We start from the raw sequence: 23,107 nt of genomic DNA on the forward strand, positions 1-23,107 counted from the left end.
AAGGTGGGGGCCACAAAATATCGTCACGAGGGCCACAATTGGGTTTTTTTGTTGTTGTAATTCTGTGTCTTTTTTTGGTCATTTTGTGTCTTTTTGGGGTTATTTTGTGTCTTTTTTTGGTAATTTTGTGTCTTTTTTGGGTTATTTTGTGTCTTTTTTTGGTCATTTTGTGTCTTTTTTTGTGTCATTTTGTGTCTTTTTAAAATAATTATGAAATATAAAATCTCTATAAATCTATAAGTCCTGCAGCTCTGTGGAATCAACACAATCATGACTAGAAGTTGAAACAACTCAAACAGTCTTTGTGTAGAACAACACAGTTAGAATGACAGAAATCATTATCATAATGCATTATGACTGCAGTCATAAACACATATAAAGCTTCATGATGCACTGTATCAACAGTTATAAATATAGCTTATAATGACTTATAAATCCAAGTGTCTTATGAGTGCTCTTGACTGGTTGTCAATGGCATCCTATGAGTCCTTATAACAATTGATTGTTGAGGTGTGTGTATAGAGGGGTATGAGTAGTTGTAATGTATTATAAGCCTCATCAGTCAGCCTGTAGTTTATAACCAGTCAAGAGCACTCATAAGACACTTGGATTTATAAGTCATTATAAGCTATATTTATAACTGTTGATATAGTGCATCATGAAGCTTTATATGTGTTTATGAATGCAGTCATAATGCATTATGATTGATTATAATGAGCATTATAATTCACTATGAATGCGCTCATAATGCACTATAGATGTAGTCTTCATAGAAAGTGTTACCGATTTTTTTTTTTCATTTTTTGTCAGCCTAGTTGGGACACATATTTTTAGATTCATATATTTATTTTTGATCTTTTACAGAGACCTTATTTTTTTCCAAGTCAACCTGAAGGACTCAGTGTGTCTGTCTGACTGAAGCCTCAGTCGCTTATTTTATTGATTTTAACTCCTATTTTCTTCTTTTTCATTCCGAGATGGGACGATTGATTTCTGTACTTCCCATCATGCACTTCACTCCAAACGGGAACATTTATGGTGCTTATTTTATCTTTCTTCCTTTCTTCCACAGACACACAAACGCACACACACAAACGCACACACACACACACACACACAAACGCACACACACACACACACACACACACACACACACACGCGCACACACACACACACGCACACAGAGTCAGGGTTAGAATAAAAAATCCAAATAATTCAATATTTTGTATAATTTCAATATTCCTGACACTTTTGGGCACTTAGAAAAGTGTTTTATATATATATAAATTCAATTTAATTCCATGGTTTAAAAAATAATTAATCAAGGAAATTCAGCTTGCGTCTATAGATATATTATGATTTCTGTCATTCTAACTGTGTTGTTCTACACAAAGACTGTTTGAGTTGTTTCAACTTCTAGTCATGATTGTGTTGATTCCACAGAGCTGCAGGACTTATAGATTTATAGAGATTTTATATTTCATAATTATTTTAAAAAGACACAAAATGACACAAAAAAAGACACAAAATGACCAAAAAAAGACACAAAATAACCCAAAAAAGACACAAAATTACCAAAAAAAGACACAAAATAACCCCAAAAAGACACAAAATGACCAAAAAAAGACACAGAATTACAACAAAAAAACCCACAAAATGACCCAAAAGACACAGGATTACCAAAAAAGAACACAAAATTATTTTAAAAAGACACAGGATTACCAAAAAAGAACACAAAATTATTTTAAAAAGACACAAAATTATTTTAAAAAGACACAAAATTACCAAAAAATACACAAAATGAACAAAAAATACACAAAATTACTAAAAGAGAAACAAAATTATTTTAAAAAGTCTTTGTTGATTCCAAGAGCTGCAGGACTTTTAGATTCATAGAGATTTTATATTTTATAATTATTCAAAAAAGACACAAAATGACCGAAAAAAGACACAAAATGACCCAAAAAAAGACACAAAATGACCAAAAAAGACACAAAATGACCAAAAAAAGACACAAAATGACCAAAAAAAAGACACAAAATGACCCAAAAAAGACACAAAATGACCCAAAAAAAGACACAAAATGACCAAAAAAAGACACAAAATGACCCAAAAAAGACACAAAATGACCAAAAATGACACAGAATTACCAAAAAACCCCACAAAACTATTAAAAAAAAGACACAAAATGACCCAACAGACACAGAATTGAAAACAATACACAGCAATTAACTAAGAGGATAAATAACAATCACCTGGAACTAAGCACTTTTGAATTCAGGAGGACTATGTTCTGGTTCTGTTGCAGGAGGTTCTGTCTGTTCTGGTTCTGCTGCGGGCGGTTCTGTCTGTTCTGGTTCTGCTGCAGGAGGTTCTGTCTGTTCTGGTTCTGATATATATATATATATATATATATATATATATATATATATAGATAGATAGATAGATAGATAGATAGATAGATAGATAGATAGAGATATCTGCTATATATATATAGGTATATATGTATTATTCCAGAAAATAAATAGTTTGTCTTGTTGCTACATGCACTAAAGCTGCTAAATATAATTTTCTTCCTCCTTTGATCTCCTGCAGCAGAACTTGTAGTTCTGAACTGATGAAGTTGTTTTTCTTTTTACCTGCTCCAACAGATTGACGCTTTGCTTTAGACATTCTGTTGCTGTTTCCTCTGTGTGGCGTCTGCACACAGCCCTGCACTCCTTTTATGGGCATTAATGGGCGGTTCCCTATGCTAATCCTATGTTAATTAGACTCACCTGGCACGCCCGCTCTATTCACCAGGAGATGGCGTTCATCAATTTAAGAACAATTCAGCGGCTTAAGAACACGTTGATGAATGTGACGTAGGGTCTTCTTAGAAACCTTCGTAAGAAGGACTTAAGAAAGAATCTAAGAAGGTTCTTAAGAAGAAACTGGTGAATGAGGCCCAGTTTTATCAGCGTTACCTCTCCTTTATGTCCTGGTTATTCATGTTTAACTTTGACTTACTTGATCAAAATGTTGAACCCAAAAGAAACAAAAAAACATCAAATCTGATCTTGAAAATGATGTTTCAAAACATAGAATTTTAAATATTGCAAATATGAACACAGGTTGCATATATAACATATAACAGGTACAATGAGGATAATATCTAGTTCTATATTTATACTAAATATATTTGACATTATTTCCAGTTTTACTGGGCTGAATATCATCAAAATAAATCTGTTATGCAGTTTGAAGCCAGAAGTTTATTTGGAAGCTGATGGAGAGACTCAATGTTGCTTCATTTTCTGTCTTCCCTTCATGTGCAGGTTGTTTTCATGGACTCTAGAGGGTTAAAGGTCTTCTTCTGATGTCACACATTCTGTCCCGCCACACACAGGAGTAGCATGCAGCGTAACGGGTTACTAAAGATTCATTCAAGTGGTTTCAGATTGAGCTTTAATTGATTGATCTAAGAGAGAGAGAGAGTTAAATCAGTTTTATACCAGAAAGAAACGGCACAGAGCTCCTTCAAGTCCACTGGTTCATTCACATGAACCTCAGAGAGATTTACAGAGGTGGAAGTAATTCTTCTGATGTCAGTGTGTTCATGATATGGATGTGTAAAGAGGAGGCGGGAGGCCATTCATTCCTATGAAAGCTGCTCAGTGATGCATGAAGCCAAAAAGGTTTGACTTCCGTGATTGATTGCTCCGTAAAATCATTTGAGTATAAGAGTTTCTTTAGTTTCTTTCAGCCCTTTCATAGAGATTTTTAAAGAGGCGTCACATCGGTCTTTGGCTCATAAATCAACTTTGTTACCAGATTGAACTGGGCAAGACTGTAAAACCAGTATAACATCTACATTTCTCACTCGATTTCAATGATTTGTTTTTATATTCAAGGATTTAACATCTACGTGAAGTTTATGTCAGAAATTAGTTCTTCTGACTTTTGTTTGTTCATGATATGGATGTATAAAGAGGAGGCGGGAGGCCATTCATTCCTATGAAGGCTGCTCAGTGGTGCATGAAGCCAAAAAGGTTTGACTTCCGTGTGTAAAATGACCTGGTTCTGCTTCATCCATTTGGCCCAGAGAGTCACAGACTAGACCAGGAAGTGGACAGGTTGGTGTCATTTTGTGGGCGGTGACTGAAGCTACTGCTTAGACTCGAGGAGATGAAAAAACTTACAATTTACAATTCTTTTTTTTTTTTTCATTTACTTTTTGTGTAGTTGAATATTTGGTGTAACAGACACCAAAATGTACTTCACGGCCACGGAGACTGGGACTGATTGGCAGAGAGTTATTGCTGTAAAAGAACTTGTTTTATTCACATTCAATCAGAGCGTGAAACCAAAAGGAGCTGCTCCTTCGGGGGAAAACACAGTATTTGGAGCTCAAGCCGTATTTTTTGTTAAAGATGTTTGTGTGACTCTTCAGCTGTGTCTCCTCTCAGGGAGAAGATGATCTCCTCAGCCTGACCTCCTGTGTCTCTGCTTAGTTTACTCCTTCACTTTATTATCCACAAAGAAGAAGAAAGTCTGTCTGCTCCTCACTTCCCTCTCTGTCTCCTCAGCAGGAACATTTGTAGTGAATGTGACTCAGAGCTCCTCTCAGGCAGAGGAGAACCAGAATCACAGTGGACTGGACCTTCACCACCACACCTGAAGCTTCTCTCCAACGCCTTTTTATGGGCTGCCGGCTGTTCACTGAACTCAGACCTTCAGTCCTGATTCTTCTCCATGAAGGTGTTGAGGTCCCAGAGGCTCAGGATCAACAGTTAGCAGGACTTTAGAGTCCAGTTTGACCAAGACGTCCTCAGAGAAGGACGACTCAGACTTCATGTGTCCAGACTCAGGATCAATGACTCTGGACTTTATGTGTGTGAACACCTCTATTGGAGAAATATTTCCAAATGGCAGCTCAACGTCACTGGTAAGTTGATTCAGTAGAACTTTCTGAAAACTAAAATCTGACACTTTTCAATCCGTGTATCATTCGTTCTTTCCATTTTCATTTGGCAATCAAAAATCAAAGGAAGAAAAATTGACTGGTTATTTTGTTTTTTAACTATAACACAAAAAACGAAAAAAATGCTTGCTTTTTCACATTTCGGTATGAGGCTCAGATCAAAAGTACGAAATGGAAAAACAGGCACCAGGAATTAATTTGATTTTAATATTTAATTGGTCGAGTTTACGTGACCCAGAAGTTTGACTGTTGGTCAGTAAGCCTCATTCTCTTCTCTGTAGTCAAACCAGCCGTCACTATATAATAATAATCATAATAATAATAATATATAATAATAATAATAATAATATAATAATAATAATAATAATAATAATAATAATAATAATAATAATAATAATAATATAATATAATAATAATAATAATAATACATATAATAATAATAACTAGAAAATTTCCTCTGGGGAAATTTTGAAAGGGCCACAGGGGCTACTGCCGGTGTGTGTACACTATGATGAGATTCTTCAGAGATTTATAACTATGCCCTTTAACCTCAAAATGTGTGTGTGTGTGTGTATGTGTGTGTGTTGTGAAAATCGCATAAAGTTACCTGTGTGTGTGTTTGTGTGTGTGTGTGTGTGTGTGTGTGTGTGTGTGTGTGTGTGTTTGAAGCATGTGTATGCATGTGTGAGGAGTGTGAGCGCTAACGCGCGTGTGTGTGTGTATCTGTAACTGTAATCACATCAAAGATCAAAGCAATCAACAGAATTAACTGACACCTGTTACAGCAGCCGGTGGACAGACACTTTTTTAGGACACTTTTTTGCTCATTTTCTTTCGGCCGTCCCATTCATTTCAATGCAAAACTTTGGGCAGTTAGGGTTAGAAGTTCTTCTTCCCCAGTTAGCGGGGCCAGAAGCTCCTCCCCTAATGCTGATAAAGACAAGTCACCGCTGGTACAACGACAGGGATCGACTGCTACAGGTTCCTCAACAAACACACTACTGAGCTTACCAATGCTTCTTTTTCTTCCTTCAAATATACAACAATTTGTTCCGGGAAACACTTTGAGTTCCTCAAACAAAATGAGCTCTCTCGTTCCCGCCATGGATTTAACATTACATGCTTGGCACCACTCATCAAACAGAACGCTCTAGTCACGCACAAGTTCAACATACGTCTGGATGGCAGCTTTCTCATTGTTACTACATTTTTGACCATATGGTAAATGGAGTGCACTTATATAGCGCTTTTATCCAAAGCCAGATCCATGCAACCATCAGATCATTCTAAGTTTAGTGCAGGTGATGCTGTAAGAGTCTAATCCAACCAAGCGTTTAGCTAAACGCAGTAACTAGCACCGAAGCTACAGGCTAGTAGTAGTACTAGTCATTTAACCCAACCTGATCACATTCTTGGCAGGGAATTTGCAATCATGCCCTCAGGTCGGCGGTCTCATTATTTGGAAGACAAACCGGTATGCAAATGATTTTCTCCCCTCTGCCATCAGGCTGCTTAATGCACAACATGCAGCATAAACTGAAGTCATTCTGCTTCCTGCTCTGCTGTACGCTCACTGGTCGTAGTTGTTGTTGGTGTCAATGTATATTTATTTATTAGGGCCACGGGGCGATCGCACCAAGCACTACTGTTATACTGTGGATTTCTTCTTCTTCCTCTTCCAGACACAACTTCGTCCCGCTACTAGTCCTACAACTTGAAGAGTTGCAGGACAAATTATATATCAAAACGTGCGTTTTTTATTTTATGTTTTACTTTTTTCTCTTTTTTCTTGTGTTCTTTGTAGTTGCGTCTTTGTTTCCCCTTCCCTATCCTGCCCCACCTCACAGGTCCGGTTGCTGCAATTTCCTCACCTCGGTGAAAGGTTATTACACCAATTTGCACTTCCTTTATGAAATTACATACAAATTTAGTTAGCTGGAATGTAAATGGTGTAAACAATCCTGTAAAAAGAAAGCGTGTATTTGACCATCTTCACCACCTGGAAACGGGCGTTGCCTTCTTACAGGAGACACATCTTCGAACGTTAGACCACTTTAGGATCAGAAAGGGATGGGTGGGGCAGATGTTCCACTCCAACTTTCATTCTAAAAGCAGAGGCACTGCGATCCTCATCCATAAAGATGTTCCTTTTTCTGTATCCTGCTCCATTTCAGATCCTAACGGTCGTTATGTGATGGTCTTTGGCACCCTGTATAATACAGCTCTTGCACTGGTTAACATCTATGCTCCTAACTGGGATGATGTTAACTTTTTTAATAATCTTTTCAGATCTATACCAAATTTAGACACACATCATTTAATCCTTGGTGGTGATTTTAATCTAGTATTAGACCCTGCCTGTGATCGCTCTTCCAATAAACCATATCCTGCCTCTAAATCATCCAAGGTAGTTAAATCTTTTTTGGAGACTTATAATTATGTTGATCCCTGGCGTTTTAAATTCCCAAATTCCAGATGTTACTCCTTCTTCTCTTCCGTGCATAATTCATTTTCACGGATTGATTATTTTTTTGTTGATGCTTTTCTACTTGGTTCTATTAGAGAGTGTGATTATCAAGGTATTGTTGTTTCGGACCACTCACCACTAAAACTTGAGCTTGCTCTGCAGGAAAGACCTCTAAACAGGTCGTGGCGCTTAAATCCTCTTCTCTCTAATTCTGAATTTGTCTCCTATGTCTCAACAACCCGTTCTCATTCCCAAAGCGTAATATACCGACGATTTGTCACACCCCTAGACGTATCATACTGACGCAAAGGGTACCCTTCCACGTGTGTGGGGAACGCTCTGGGTTCTCAATTGACTCCAATATAAACCCGCTCGCGGCGCTGAGAAGCGCTTAGAGCAGAGGCTTACAGCCGTCTATTCACTCCAGTAATATCCCGACCACGGCCCTCCATTACGCTGCCAGCGACAATCTGAATGGAGAACCGAGGACCCTGTGCACGGAAGTATTTTCTCCCTATTTTAAGGATTTCTTTTAATGACATCGTCAACATTTCTCAACACAAACACATCAAAGTCTCACTGATAATCAACAATAAAATAGCTTCATGTTGTGGCTCTCGGTATCATTTTTTTCTCCTTCGATTCTGAGAAATAAACTTTTACTCGTTTGTTTTGGATAATAAAGTAATAAAGTTGTAATTCAATGAAAATAAAACCATATTTAGAGGAAAAAAAACACACAATGTCCTATCATGTCTGATGCCGGATGTTACTGGTCTGCTCAGACATTTACTGAAAACACACTCAGTGAATTTAAACCAGCACGACATGATGTACAGACACTTTCTAAGTATTGTTGAGGGACTCAGTGTAAAGTTTGACCTGCTGGGGGAACTAAAGGAAGATTCAGAGGCTCATCCACATCTTTAGAATTCATTCTCAAAATGTCCTGAAAATCAGTCCAGAACCTGTTGCTATATTTCAGTCTGGACCCAAGTGGGAGAGCAACATTTCTCTCTGTTCAGCCATGTTGCCCAGCCTAGTAAATTACCAGGCACATGAAGCGGAAAAAGGAGACGTGCATTTGGAAAAACTTGAGTCAAACAGAGCAGAAAAATGTGAAACGCATAAAGCACAAAGCTGAAAAATGTGAGTTTCTTAGAGCGGAAGAATGTGACACACGGAGAGGTGGAAGTGTTGTTGTGATCTTTAGCTGCTAAAGTGTTGTTGTGTTGCCATAGTTGGGGGTTGTCAGGTGGTTTTCTGGAGAAATGGCGTTCTCTGAGACGCCATCTCCGTCTAGCAGGCAGGAAGTGAGGACGGTCCTGCTGGATAACAGCGTCACAGTGGAGCTTCTGTTGGCAGCTGAACAGGTCGGCCAGGAGAAATCATCTTTTGTTGCCCTTTTCCTAACGAAGAGAAACAATACAACAGATTCTTCACAAGCACATGAAATCATCTGTTTATTAAAGTGATTCATGTTGTTTGTACATAGTCGATGCTGCTGATACATTTATTACAGTGATCTTCATCATTTCATCTCTCTGTGTATCCAAGCTTCCAGCAAACAAACCACTTATGACAACATTTTGTCTCTAAATCCTTTAAGTACAAAAGTCAGCAAAAATATTCATTAAAATATGAAGCAAAAATAATGTTCTATGGTAAATGAAAGCAAAATCCTCAACGCATCATTTAGTAAAATTCTTAAGAATTAAAAAAAAGGAAATTCCTGAAGTACAAAAAATAGGCAAAGTTTTAATGAAATAAGCAAAAGCCTACATATAAAAAATCCTGAGAACAAGATGAATTTAAAAACAATATCTTTTTCAAAGAACTTATTAAATTGCCAAAGTACAAAAATAACTCAAATTCTCATGAAATGATAAAATTCCAATTCTCACACACAAAAGTAAATGTTTGTAAGTACAAAAAGAGCCAAATTTACGATAAAATAAGCAAAATACTTACTTAAACAAACGTTAAAAAATATAGAAAATTCCTGAAGTACAATATTAAATGCTGAATTCCAAAATAATTAAATTCCTAAAGTACAAAAATAGTCAAAGTTCCTCTGAAATAAGCAAAATCTTAACTAGTGCGGCCAACTTAGCAACTTTGTCTCTATATTTAGACTATTCAGACCCTCTAGAGACTATTTGTCTCTATATTTAGACTATTCAGACCCTCTAGAGACTCTTTGTCTCTACATTTAGACTATTCAGGCCCTCTAGAGACTCTTTGTCTCAATATTTAGACTATTCAGACCCTCTAGAGACTCTCTGTCTCTATATTTAGACTATTCACACCCTCTAGAGACTCTTTTGTCTCTAGTCGCTCTTTAGACAAAGAGTCTCTAGAGGGTCTGAATAGTCTAAATATAGAGACAAAGAGTCTCTAGAGGGTCTGAATAGTCTAAATATAGAGACAAAGAGTCTCTAGAGGGTCTGAATAGTCTAAATATAGAGACAAAGAGTCTCTAGAGGGTCTGAATAGTCTAAATATAGAGACAGTCTATCGACTTTTCCTGGTGTTATTGGAGACTTTTGGAGACTAGTTCCTACTATTCTTAATGAGTTTGTCCGTCCCAAAGCAGTCACAAGCGGCCCAGTCCTCCTGCAGCAGTCTCTCCCAGCTGCAGTCAGAGCAGGAGATGTTAACCCTCAGAGCTCATAAAGTAGCTAACCGAGGCAGGTACTTTCTGAGCCGCTAGCTGAGCTGCTAACCGGTGAAGTTGGGTGGATCTTGGGTGGATCCTCTCTCCCAAGCCACACCCATAGCGGCTCACTAGAGGGTAAAGTACTGAATGAAAACATGCCTATTAACATCACCCGGTCTGCTTATTTCCACCTCCGCAACTGTCTCCTCCCTTCCCTCAACCAACACTACTTCCATGCTTGTCCATAGTCTTGTCACCTCCCACATTGATTACTGCAACTCTCTCCTCTTTGGTCTCCCTCACAAGCTCCTCCATCAACTTCAAATGATCCAAACTTCTGCTGCTCATCATCTCAAAAACCGCCTCATTCCACCACATCAGCCTGTCCTCCAGCCACTCCACTGGCTCCCAGTCAAACCTCTCATCATTTATAAAATCCTCCTGTACACCTTCAAGGCCATCCATAACCTGGCCCCTCCTGATCTGTCCCATCTCCTCCACATTGCACCTCCTCCTGCTCCCTCCGATGCTCCTCCTGCTCCTCCTCTCTGTAGCCTCCGTCTGCCTCACCACTATGGGGAGCAGAGCCTTCAGCCGCTCTGCCCGACTCTGGAGCTCTCTCCCAGCGGACATGTGGAACAGCCACTCTCTCCTGTATTCACATCCACACTCACAACTCATCTCTTACAACTCACTGCCTCTGTTTGATTGGACCGCACTTCTTTTCTCTCTTCGTTCTATTATTTGATGTCACCGCACCGCACTTCCCTTCTTCTCTTTTATTTCTTGTGTCTTGTTTTCATTCCTTGTTTTGTCTTGTTCTAATTATTGTACAGTGTCTTTGAGTGTTTTAAAAGGTGCTTACAAATGCTTACGAATAAAATGTATCATTATTATTATTATTATTATGAAGTCAAAAATAGGAAACTTCCTTCTGAAATAAGTTTTAAAGAATATATATTAAAAACTATGCAAAAATTAAAAATGAGCCAAATCCGAAGTATAAAATTTGCAAAAGAATGTGTAAATTTGTGAAGCCAAATTAACTCAAATTCTAATTAAATGATTGTATTCCAAGTCTTATTCACATAACTAATTAAATTGTTGAAGCACAAAAAATAATGAAGATTAAAATTAAAAAAGTAAAACCCTTCATCCTGAAAAAACAAACCCATTATATTAAAAATGATACAAAGTCCTAAAGTATAATGTTAAATGCAAAATTTCAAAACACAATAAATAAAATGCAGTTAATAAAGTAAAAATAGTAGACAAAGTTCTTATGAAAAAAGCAAAATCTTAATTATAAAAATATGCAGAAACATTTATATATCAAAAACCAAGATCCTGTGTACAACACTAATTGATATTCTTGTAAAATTCAAAAAACAAATATTATTGAAATATTAAGTAAATTCCAAAAGTAGAAAAATAACTCTAAATAATGTGAAACAATGAAATTAAATTTCCTTAATCACATTAGTAGAATTCCTGAAATACAAAAATAGTCAATTATAATAAAAAAGCAAATTCCTAAATTAATCCTTATTTAGTACAAAACAAAATGAAATTCTTATGAATAAAAAATCTTTCTCAAATGAATTTGTAAATTCCCAAACTACAAAAAAGTCAAATTCTTATGAAATCATAAAATTCCTCAATTAGAAAATCAACTAAATTCCTAAAATAGAACATTGAAAAAGTTCTTATCAGATCAGCAAAATCATTTTGACAACTAAGTGAAACTTCTTTTGAAATAAAAAAAATGCTGAAATACAAAAATAACTCATTCTTAAGAAATAATGAAATGACTTGAGTAGAAAAACTCAACTGATGAAATCAGTAAAATCCTTTCTGATAAAAAGAAGATCATCCTGAAGGAAAACCTGAAGTCAATTCTGATAAAAATGACCTCTGTTGTTTTTGGCTCTTTTTTGTGTTATTATGGTTCTTGTTGAGCTAAATGTGCTCCTGCTGCCGAGCTCTTACTCACAGCAATAAATGAGACATAAAGTTAAATCATAAAGTTCATACCTCACTGACTAGATGAAGTTGGTCTGAAAACAGCCTCTGATGTTTAAAGTTCCACTTTGTCTGTTAGCTTCATGATGTCGTACTAATTATTTTGAGGACAAACACCAACAGATGGTCGACGTGGCTCCAGATGTAGATACTGAGCAAGACTCACTGCCTCTATTTGGCTCTAGGTTAGGAGAGCACATTGTGCCCTCTTACTGAACCTTTCCTGAAAACCAGTTAGAACCAGATCAGGGTGCAGCTATTTCAGTAAGAACCATACGTACAAAACACCATAGGCCTAAAAACTATTCTACTAAGTAGAAAGGGAAGGTGTCTAGTTTTTAAATGAAATATCACCAGGTGTCCAGTATGGGTTGGCTACTGAGTCACCATACAAAATTGACCAATTGCGACAAAGCCCAACCTGTTGTCTGGGTGGGTCCCACAGCCAGAAGAAAACTGTGAATTTAGGAACTTTTTGGCACTTGTGATCCTTTCTTGTGTTCTTTTAATAAATGGTAAATTGCCCCGTTCTTTTGTTCTCGACTTGGTTTTTACAAAAGACTCAAAACAAGTGAATACAGAGTGCGGGAGGCTTTAAGAGCCCCGGCTCTAACAGTGTTTAGATATTTAACATGATCCTGCTGGTTGTTCCTGGTCGGCCTGGGTCGCTGGGTGTTTGCTTTGAATCGTGCCGGCTGCTTGGACTCTGTAGACCTGCTCTCACCTCTTACTTTAGTGAGGTGTTTTTAGGTCTTCTGTAGGAACCGATAGGCTCAGGGACATGTTGTGGTCTTTTCAACATAATGTAATGTAACAAATCCTGATTATTGAAGGGAACTTGTGAATATAAATCCATGTGGGTGTGAGACGAGCTGCTTGGAGGTGCTACTCTGCTCCCTGAGCTCCTTATTCTTCAGTCGGCCCTCCTTCAGCTGCAGGAACACCCAGGTTATAATAATCCAGCTCCACGTCCTCCCGTCTGCGGGGCTTCTGCACCCTGTAGACCCTGTAGACCCTGTGGGTCTGGAGAGACATGACGCACACAGATGTCACTTCCTGCTCTCTTCAGTTCAATAAAACAGACAGAGTGCTTCATTTCAGTCGGCGGTCTAAACAACAGACGAGTGTCAGTACCTTAAAATAGAAGTAAGAGGCAATGTTCGCCACCAGCAGAATCAGCGTCAGGACGACCGCTCTGATGATAAAAGGTCTCGGATCTGATCAAACACACAGACACACACAGTGAGACAGTGAGGGAGGTTGGAAAGAGAGCGTTTGGTTACCAGGATAACTCTGGTTCTCTGAGCTCTGAGTGATGGATCTTCTGGCTTCTGTCCGCTGGAGGAACGCCTCTTGAAAATGGCGAGTTAGGAGCTCAGGGCTGCTGGGACAGATCTCACTCAGTTCTCAGAGAACCAGAGTTATCCTGGTAACCAAACATGCTCTGTCCTACAGTTCAGTGTTTGCTGTTGTCATTATACACTTTGTATACGTTTGGTTACTATATGAGCTGTGTAACACAATGACAGGAGTCACAGTTGCCCTCATTTATCAAACGGGCGTACGCCAGAAAGTGAGCGTAAAGTGGGTGTACGATCATTTCTACACAAGGCTCGGCATTTAGCAATTTGGACGTGAGCGGAGGGTTTGATCGGATCTCAGTCGGCTCTCAGCTCGTGTAAACAAATTAGAGTCAGCGTGAAGTCGACACGTCTGAGTCTGAGAACTGATCTGAGACTATTGTATCGATGCCTGGAGCTGATGAAACTCTGTGTGTTTTGTTTTTAATGGTGACAAACCAAAGCATGTTTTAGCTATATCATTTATTAATAAAACATTATTAAAAATGAATACACCCTGCGACCGTGAAATTCTTTAACCAGAATACTAGCAGAGGCTATTAAATGTTGTTGTCTTCTGCTGTTTACTGTTATCTGGCTCAGATACTGGAGCGTCAGCGTCTCCTCCACCAGCGGTTCTGACCCAATAGAAACATTTCAATCAGCCACACACTCCTCTGACTGGGACAGAATTATTACTAAATGTAAAGAAGTGAATAATATCTCTCCATCATAATAAAAACAATATTTGGATATTACATAGGCTATTAGTCTTTATATATCACCATGTATAAATGAAATATTCCAACCTCACCAGGAGTTGAATGCTCCACTGCTACTCTGCTGACAGCACCACTGATTTCCTTCCTTTTCTCTTTTTATGCTGCCAAACTAAACCAGTTTGTTGTTGCAGCTGTTGGACGTCAGCGTTTCACTTTCTGACTCTGAGAAATTCCTCTTCTTTTGGATTAAAACTGACTTTAAAACATTGTTTACCTCCTTCAACCACAAAGCTGTGAAACTTTAAGTCTGTGCTCCAAATGTAAAATATTCACTGAACTTGTTTGAGTTTATAACTATTAGTACTTTTATTTGATAAACCTCCGTCGCTGTGTCTTTCTGTAAAAGGTCTATTTCCTCCTGTTGTTATTTATAACGGTGCACTTTGCTAATGAAGTGACTTTAGGGGGGAAAAATCCTCTTTTTGGCCGCATTGCGTCCTTCGGTGCCGTAAACTCTCGGGATGAGCCATCTGGGTCGGGTATATATTATACATATTTACATATATATGTATAATAGTGCGTGGTATTTAAATGACGCTTGTTTCAAGCCGCCACATTTATCAACAGCCGACCATTCTCACGCTGTGATTGGCGAGATACGAACGTTTGATAAATCCCACGTGAACCCTGTCGTAAGACAAAATCTACACTCAGATCTGCTCTCGTTTCTACGATCGTTTGATAAATGAGGGCCAGTGTCACATGCAGAAACAACAACATGCATGAACTCTGTTGGCAGCTGATCATTTTCAGTCTGTTTGATGAATCTTCTTTAACAAACCTGTAAACATTCAGCTTACCTACAACAGAGACAGAGAGCTGACGGCTCTCAGAGGAGAAGTTATGAGAGAAAACATGGACGTGATAAACACAGCTGTAGCTTCCTTGGTGGGCGGGCTCTGCAGCAGGAAACAGGAAGTGGGCATACTGATTGACAGCTGGCTGGGTGAGGTTAGGAAACAGGAAGTCAGCAGAGTGATTGACAGCTGGCTGGGTGTAGTTGATTGCTGAGTTGAAGGAGGTGAAGGAGAGCTGGAAGGAGCCTCCTGGGTACTGAGGTTGGATGGAGCAGCTGATGGTGAAGGTGGAGCCTCTGAAAACCCGAAACTCCTCCTGATGCTGCTGCTGCTGGGCCTCAGAGACCCCGTCCATGGAGGAGGACCAGGAGATGTTGGGCTGAAGCAGCAGGTCTGTAAATACAGAGAGGTGATTGGCTGAAATAGGTCTGTAAATACAGAGAGGTGATTGGCTGAAGCAGACAGGTTCCTCCAGGTGTGTCCTGTCAGGTGAAGCTCAGCAGTCTATGTCTCCAGAAACAAGAACACTTCTCTACACTTCAGGAAATTTACAGTCCAGTCCATTATAAACCACTGACTGTCACTGTGACAGAGGAAGGAACTCACTGGAAACATTTCTGTCATTCATGATGTCATAGATGATGTCACTGACAGGCTTACCTGAACAGACGAGATCCAGGATAAGCCGATAGGAAGATGAAGATGCACACTCCCTCAGAGCAGATCCAGACTGGACACAGTCAGGTCTGATCATCCACCCAGATCTGTATGAGGACTCCTTTCTCCGTTCTAGAGAAACAGCAGAACCACAGTCTAAGTCTCTGCAGACAGCTGCTGCTTCCTTCAGGGTCCAGTCAGAGTAATAGTCATCAACCACTGGTCTCCAGTCTCCTTCATGTTTCAGCTCCAGTGTTCCTGCACAGCGACTGTCTCCTCCCACCAACCTGACAGGCTCTGAACACAAACAAGAGAGTCATCAATAAAAGAATAAAGTGAGTTTGATGAGAACAGAAATGAACCAAATGAAAGCTGCAGCTCCTCTTCTACCTGAGCAGGTGAGTCCAACAGCTCTGCCAGGTGAGCAGGTGTTTCTATCTGAGCCTGAGCTTCTACAGTCCAGGAGAGCAGACTCATCTCCTCCACACTGGAACTCTTTGGTCCACATTGGAGCCTCCCCTTCTCCATAGAGCGCCCCCTGGAGGACTGAAGGAGCCCCACAGCCAAGCTCCCTGCAGACCACCTCTGCATCCTGCTGGTCAAAGTCAGCTTCACACACTGAGGACCAGCTCTGGTTAGACTGGTCAGACTTCAGCTCCAGTCTGCCTGAGCACAGACTGGTCCCATTCACCAGCCTGACAGAGTCTGGAGAGGAGAGAGAAGAGAAACAGAGAGGTAAAAGACACCAGACACTAAATAAAAGAAGAAGAAAAAAACACCAGCAGCAATGAAGACAGTGGTGTGGTCCTTTTGTTGTTCAGACCAACATTTAAAATAGATTTTTAACTAAATTATTTAAAAATGATTTAAAACTCAAAACTGAAGATGAGAGAAATATAAACTTTGTGAGTGATACATTTGAGTTTAATCTACTTTTATTTACATCAACAGTGACAACAACTACATTACCCATAAGGCATGAGCCCTCCTGTCAGGAAACAACTACAGAGAGTTTTTCAGCCTTTCTTACCTTGGCCATGTCTCTGAGTATTGCACACCTTGTACTTTTAGGTACTCCAGTGATGTTGCAGCTCTGAAATATGGCTAAACTGGTGGCAAGTGGCATCTTGGCAGCTGCACGCTTGACTTTTCTCAGTTCATGGGCAGTTATTTTACGCCTTGGTGTTTGGCAGGCTTTTGAGTGTCCTTGCAAAGAAAGGTGGCTATATCAGTCACTGATTTGTTTTTGTTTTGTTTTTGAATGTCAGAAATGTATATTTGTGAATGTTGAGCTGTTATATTGGTTTCCCTGGTGAAAATAAATAATTGAAATGGGAATATATTTGTTTTTTGTTAAGTTGCCTAATAATTATGCACAGTAATAGTCACCACACACATATATCCTCCTAAAATAGCTAAAACTAAAAAAAGCCCCACTCCAACTTCCAAAAATATTCAGCTTTGATATTAATGAGTCTTTTGGGTTCATTAAGAACATGGTTGTTGTTCAATAATGAAATTAATCCTCAAAAATACAACTTGCCTAATAATTCTGCACTCCCTGTACAACTACGGTGTCTTATAATGGACAAACATCAACCATTATGGAAAATGATCTGCAGGGCTGATAAAAAAAATAATGAAATGTATGCTGACAGTGTGATGGGCCTTTATTAAGAGTAAAACTGTCTACAGTCTACACTGCTCACATGTGCCACCTGGTGGTTGTTGGTGCACACTGCAGCTTCTCCAAATATTCCTAAACTGATGCTGATTTATTAGGCTTTCCTTTCCTTCGGTCACTAAAATGTTTTCTCTGACACCTGTCCACAGCTGTAGAGTTACTCTGCTTAGATCCCGTGCTGCTACTCCTGGCTGCTTCTTCAGTCGGTGATACACTGACTGTGGATAAATACTTCATACAACCCCAAGTCAAACAAATATCATGGTCCTTTAAATATATGTTTCAGAACAAAACAGTATTTTCTTCATTCAAGGCAAAGTATTTCACCATTGGCAGTTGGCCACTTGCTCACTGTTGCTTCTGCTATCTCACAGGAAGTCATACCCATAATCATTTCTACAGTAGCACCTCCAGGAGTAAGGTGGATGGACACAACCAAAGAAGTTTCATCATGGCCGTCCACAGATTCTTTGAGCAAAGTTTTGTGCAGATCAGACTCACTGTGAGTTCAATAAAGCAAAGTGACGAGGTCCTGCCTGAGCTAAGCGGATCAAAGGCCTGTCCAGTAGGTCATTGATGACTGTTATGGTGATCAGTGAATAACCTGCTGCTGGAAACCAGTGGCTCACACAGCTGCCAAGCTGAAGGAGTCTGTTAACATCCACAGGTCACTTATTGAAATGTTTTATGCTTTTACAGAGTCAATTCTAACTTTTGCAATGATTTCTTGGTTTGGCAGCCTCAGTGTGGCTAATAAAAACTGTCTGGGAGGTTTGTTAGAGTGCCCAAAGACCACTGACATCAGCTTGAATGATCTTTGCCATGTTTACCAAGTCAGAGCCAGTGAGGAGGAGAAGGCCATTCCAGAGACCCTCAGCACCCTCTCTGTGCAGGGTTTCACCTCTTGTCTTCAGGACGGAGGTACACTTCCCATAGGAAGGCCAAATCAAACAGATATTTAACATCATATGATACGCGTTCCATCAAAATGAGTCGGAAGTCGCATCAACACGTTTAAACATGAAAACAGTGATTTTGGGCTGTTTTGGGGTTTTATGCGTTTCTGAATAAATAAAGTCTCAGCTTTAAGACAATGTTAACATTAATATGAAATTCAAATGATAAGTATAGTTTTTAAGACCTTAAACGTAACGTTGTCGGAAAGTTTTTCGCGGCACACAGACAGGCTGGATGACGTGGTTCAGATAGTGGTGAAGATCGCTGGCTTAACTAGATGGATTAATGTGAGGAGAACATTGCAAAACTTTTCAATATAATCAGAGTCGGAGACATGTGATGAAACTGAACAGAATTAATTACGGACTATTTCATCGCACCGGTAGGTGAGGAGACGAGAGGAGAGAGAGACAGCGGGACCTCCGACTAGGACGTGGACGGTCCGGCTAACGTTAGCCAAGATAATGACGGAGAGAGTGAATTGGAGGAAGATGAGGAGGAAGATATTGTGCTCATGGATGAGCCGATGGTAGCATACCATGTCTCTGACTGTAGTTATCTAAACGAGGACAATATTAAAGAGACTGACACTGTGGAGTACAAGTGGAGCCGCAAACTTCACAACAGCGGCGCCTGCTAGCTGCTGTTTACCGGAGGAGACGTGAGAAGACGCCACCTAGTTAAAGAGATGACTGATGGTAAGTTCTTATAGTGGTTATAGCTAATAATCCTTTTTTTCTCTGTTAGTAAGGGCTAATAAAATCACTAGAGGAGGCTAAGAAAGCAGCTAATGATGCTGTGTGATAACTATAGTGTGTGTAACATCCAGGTGTGGGCGTGTCAGGTGTTTACGGTTTTCTATAAATTACCGTTATTAACATAATGAGGAAAATCAGTGTTTCATTCTCTCAAAAAATATTGTCTCTGAACATAATCCAGGCAGTGATGACCTTATCACCACACAATTGATGCTAATTATTAAACAGTAATATACAAACATAATTTGTAGGAGACAGGTTTGCTGTGAGACACAAAGGTGAGGAGATCTTTAGGCTATAACAAAATAAACAGCCTAAAGTATGGTTATTGTATAGTAAAAGTATTGTTTAAAAGACCTGATATGGTGAATATGTTATGTTTCTGAATATGGGGCTGTATTAAATCCTGTGCTGCAGTCTGTCTATCAGTGAATGCACTGATCATATTGAAGCAATAATACGGAAATGATCAGGCCTCATTCAACAATTATTCAATGTGATTTAGCCAGCCCAAAAGGTTTGTGATGACTGTATTTTTCATTGATGCTATCTTATTTTGTAGATGAAAACATTTGGTCCATCTTGTGAAGCTCCATACGACTCTGTCAGAGGATGCAGTCTAAGAAGCAGCAACACCAGAGGACTGCCTCCTTCCTTGATGCATGTAACAGTTTAATTATGAAAATAATAATTAATAAACATGAAATTATATAAAATATATTCTGTTTTATTATATCTATATATTTTTAATTGTATGGATATGAACTTGTAAGTTAGTGTAAGTACATGTGTGCATGTGGCTCGATATCTAATATTTTATAAATATTCTTTATATTAATATTTTTAAAGTATTATTATATTTTAAATACCCACCATATATTCTGTATTACATCATATGTACAGTATATTTGTTCATATTTTATCATTATTGTATTCCATATGTTTTGGATACTTGTCTACATGAGCTTCTAGGCCTGTACTGTGTTGTTTATGTGCTCGTGCACGAGGTCACGTGCACGTGGTCACGTGCATGTGTATGTGTGACAGTATGAGTAGACTACACATAAAGATGTGGGGTATCACCTTTGACCCAAAAATATTGTGTTCATTTGGAGTCTCGTCTTAATAAATGTGTTTTAATGTGAAACATGATGAATCTGTATCATTTTCTTTAAAGCCCTTTTTCTCAGAACTAACATTTGATAACAGTTGAACTTTGGATGAGCATATCTCATGGAATATTTGGCGTAGAAACATAATGTTGGTATTGACATGAAGCTAAGAGTCTCCTCTTTACAGACACATCAAAATCTCAGAATGTGTTTCTGGGTCAATGTGACCCATATTGATGGAGCAGGTCACATTTGTTCCTTCAGCTGAGGACACAAACAAGAACTGATGCACTCTCACTGATCTTATTCAAAGCTCATTGCATTAATAATGATTTATTTATTGTATGTTTTTTATGTGTTATGTCTGATTGTATGTTTTGTCATGTGTACTGGTTGTGCTGTGTGTACTACTGTTGCAAACCCAATTGCCCCTCAGGGATAATAAAGACTACCCAATCCTTTCAGGCTGGTTGTTGATAGACCCAGGACACTGCTGAGGCACTGGACATGTATTTTACAGCAGACTCCATCAAGGCTGCAGTAGACGGTTCACTGCCATTCTAGCTGGTGCTTGTGTGTCATAGATGATGTCACTGATGGGCTTACCTGAACAGGTGAGATTCACAATGTAAGCGAAAGGACCTGATGTTACACACTCCCTCAGAGCAGATCCAGACTGGACACAGTTAGAGCTGATCATCCACCCAGATCTGACTGAGGACTGCCTTCTCCGTTCTACAGAAACAGCAGAACCACAGTCTAAGTCTCTGCAGGCAGCTGCTGCTGTATTCAGGGTCCAGTCAGAGTAACGATCACCCACTGGTCTCCATTCTCCTTCATGTTTCAGCTCCAGTGTTCCTGCACAGCGACTGTCTCCTCCCACCAACCTGACAGGCTCTGAACACAATCAAGAGAGTCATCAGTAAAAGAATAAAGTGAGTTTGATGAGAACAGAAATGAACCAAATGAAAGCTGCAGCTCCTCTTCTACCTGAGCAGGTGAGTCCAACAGCTCTGCCAGGTGAGCAGGTGTTTCTATCTGAGCCTGAGCTTCTACAGTCCAGGAGGGCAGACTCATCTCCTCCACACTGGAACTCTTTGGTCCACATTGGAGCCTCCCCTTCTCCATAGAGCGCCCCCTGGAGGACTGAAGGAGCCCCACAGCCAAGCTCCCTGCAGACCACCTCTGCATCCTGCTGGTCAAAGTCAGCTTCACACACTGAGGACCAGCTCTGGTTAGACTGGTCAGACTTCAGCTCCAGTCTGCCTGAGCACAGACTGGTCCCATCCACCAGCCTGACAGAGTCTGGAGAGGAGAGAGAAGAGAAACAGAGAGGTAAAAGACACCAGACACAGTATGAAAAGATTCTCTCTAACTATAATCCAGTGAATCAAACTGGACTGCAGCACATTTCCAACATTAGTTCATCACTGACTACAGAACACATCTTTATAACACCAGAGACTGCTGCAATGTTCCCACTACATTTACATTTATTACACTCCATTTCTGTTATTCATTTTAAAACAGCTTCAAGTTGTTTACAAGCAACAACACAACATGATCATCTGTTGTCTTCCTCCTGCTCAGCAGAGATCTACAGCACAGGATAAAAATCTGTTTCCAGAATAACAGGAGTCAGCAGGCGGTCCAGGTGGAATCCTGCTCGGAGCCCTTTCCTGCCAGTCTTCTCCTCTGTCTCCCTCTTTCACTCTGTATCTCTGCCAAAAAGGGGACGTCATAAAAAAAGTGATGGGGTTGGACTTCCTCCTTTTAAGGAGTTGCCATGGTGATGAACACCATGCAGGTGTGTAGATACTGACGGGTCCTGACTGGTTGTCACCATAACAGGCACCAATGACCTGCTGGACACAGTGTTGATCAGCTCAGCCAAAGGACCTGCTGCTGGACACTAGCAGCTCAAACCAAGCCATTCCCAAAGTCATGTGACCTGTCCCTCATTAAAAATCTTTGCCTTTATACATTATCAGGAGTTAAAATCATTACATCCTGTCATACCTGATGAGTCACGGCTGAGCGGAGCGGAGAGACAGTGGCTGTATTGAGCTGTAATTTGTTTTGAAAAAACCCTGTGGAAATGCAGACTAAAGACTGAAAGTTGCAAAACTATATCAAACGTGCAGTGGTGGCATGAACTCGGGAGAGACTAAACCTGTACAGATCAAGGCGGAAACGAAACGGAAGCGCAAACAATTGCCGAAAACAATGGTAGGTGATCAAATGGAGAACAAAGAAACTGACCTACAAAGTTTGATGCTGAGTATAAAAGCTGAACTTGGTGCATTCCGTGCTGATTTCAATAAGCACTCAGGCGAAACAAAACAAGAAATAGCTAAGTTAATGCTGGAAGTAAAAGAAATGCAGGCAGAGATAAAAAGCATGAAAGGAGAAATCTCGGCCGCACAACAACGAATCAGTGATCAGGAGGATAAAGAGCCAACTATGAATGAGATATTGACTCATCTGCTGGTACAACAAAGTCTCATGGCTGAGAAACTTGATTATTTTGAGAGCAAATCGAGGCAGAACAATATTAGGATTCACCAGGTGAAAGAGGAGTCGGGGGCGTCCCGGTGGCTTACACTGGTAGAGCGATTGCCATGTAGGCTGAGGCCTTGCTGCGGCGGAGCCGGGTTCGAATCCGGCCTGAGCTCCCTTTGCCGCATGTCTTCCCCTCTATCACCCCCTTTCACTCTATCACTTCCAATAAAGCAAAAAAAAGTCTGAGGGAGCGGATATGGTGAAATTCTTAGATGAGCTGATATCTGTAAAGCTGGACATTCCTGGGAACAAACTGTTCATAATTGCTGCGCACCGATCCCCCCAAAAGAAACCAGAGGATGGAGAGGCACCTCGTTCAATAGTTGTCCGGTTCTTAACCTGGCAGA

The 23,107-nt window shown here is 39.8% G+C and overlaps 1 protein-coding gene across 1 annotated transcript; it reads right to left on the reverse strand.

Moving 5' to 3' along the window:
- Window positions 1-12,724: 12,724 nt before the first annotated feature.
- Window positions 12,725-21,456, reverse strand: LOC131967739 (scavenger receptor cysteine-rich type 1 protein M130-like). Its single transcript, XM_059328681.1, has 7 exons — window positions 21,189-21,456; window positions 20,805-21,095; window positions 16,078-16,392; window positions 15,691-15,984; window positions 15,034-15,132; window positions 13,246-13,328; window positions 12,725-13,134 (listed from the first exon to the last, which is right to left on the reverse strand). The coding sequence occupies exons 1-7, from the start codon at window positions 21,304-21,306 to the stop codon at window positions 13,018-13,020; spliced, it is 1,317 nt and encodes a 438-aa protein (XP_059184664.1). The 5' UTR covers window positions 21,307-21,456; the 3' UTR covers window positions 12,725-13,017.
- Window positions 21,457-23,107: the final 1,651 nt, after the last annotated feature.

Source organism: Centropristis striata, unplaced genomic scaffold (assembly GCF_030273125.1).
Source record: "Centropristis striata isolate RG_2023a ecotype Rhode Island unplaced genomic scaffold, C.striata_1.0 Scaffold_25, whole genome shotgun sequence".
In the NCBI taxonomy this organism is placed as follows: domain Eukaryota; kingdom Metazoa; phylum Chordata; class Actinopteri; order Perciformes; family Serranidae; genus Centropristis; species Centropristis striata.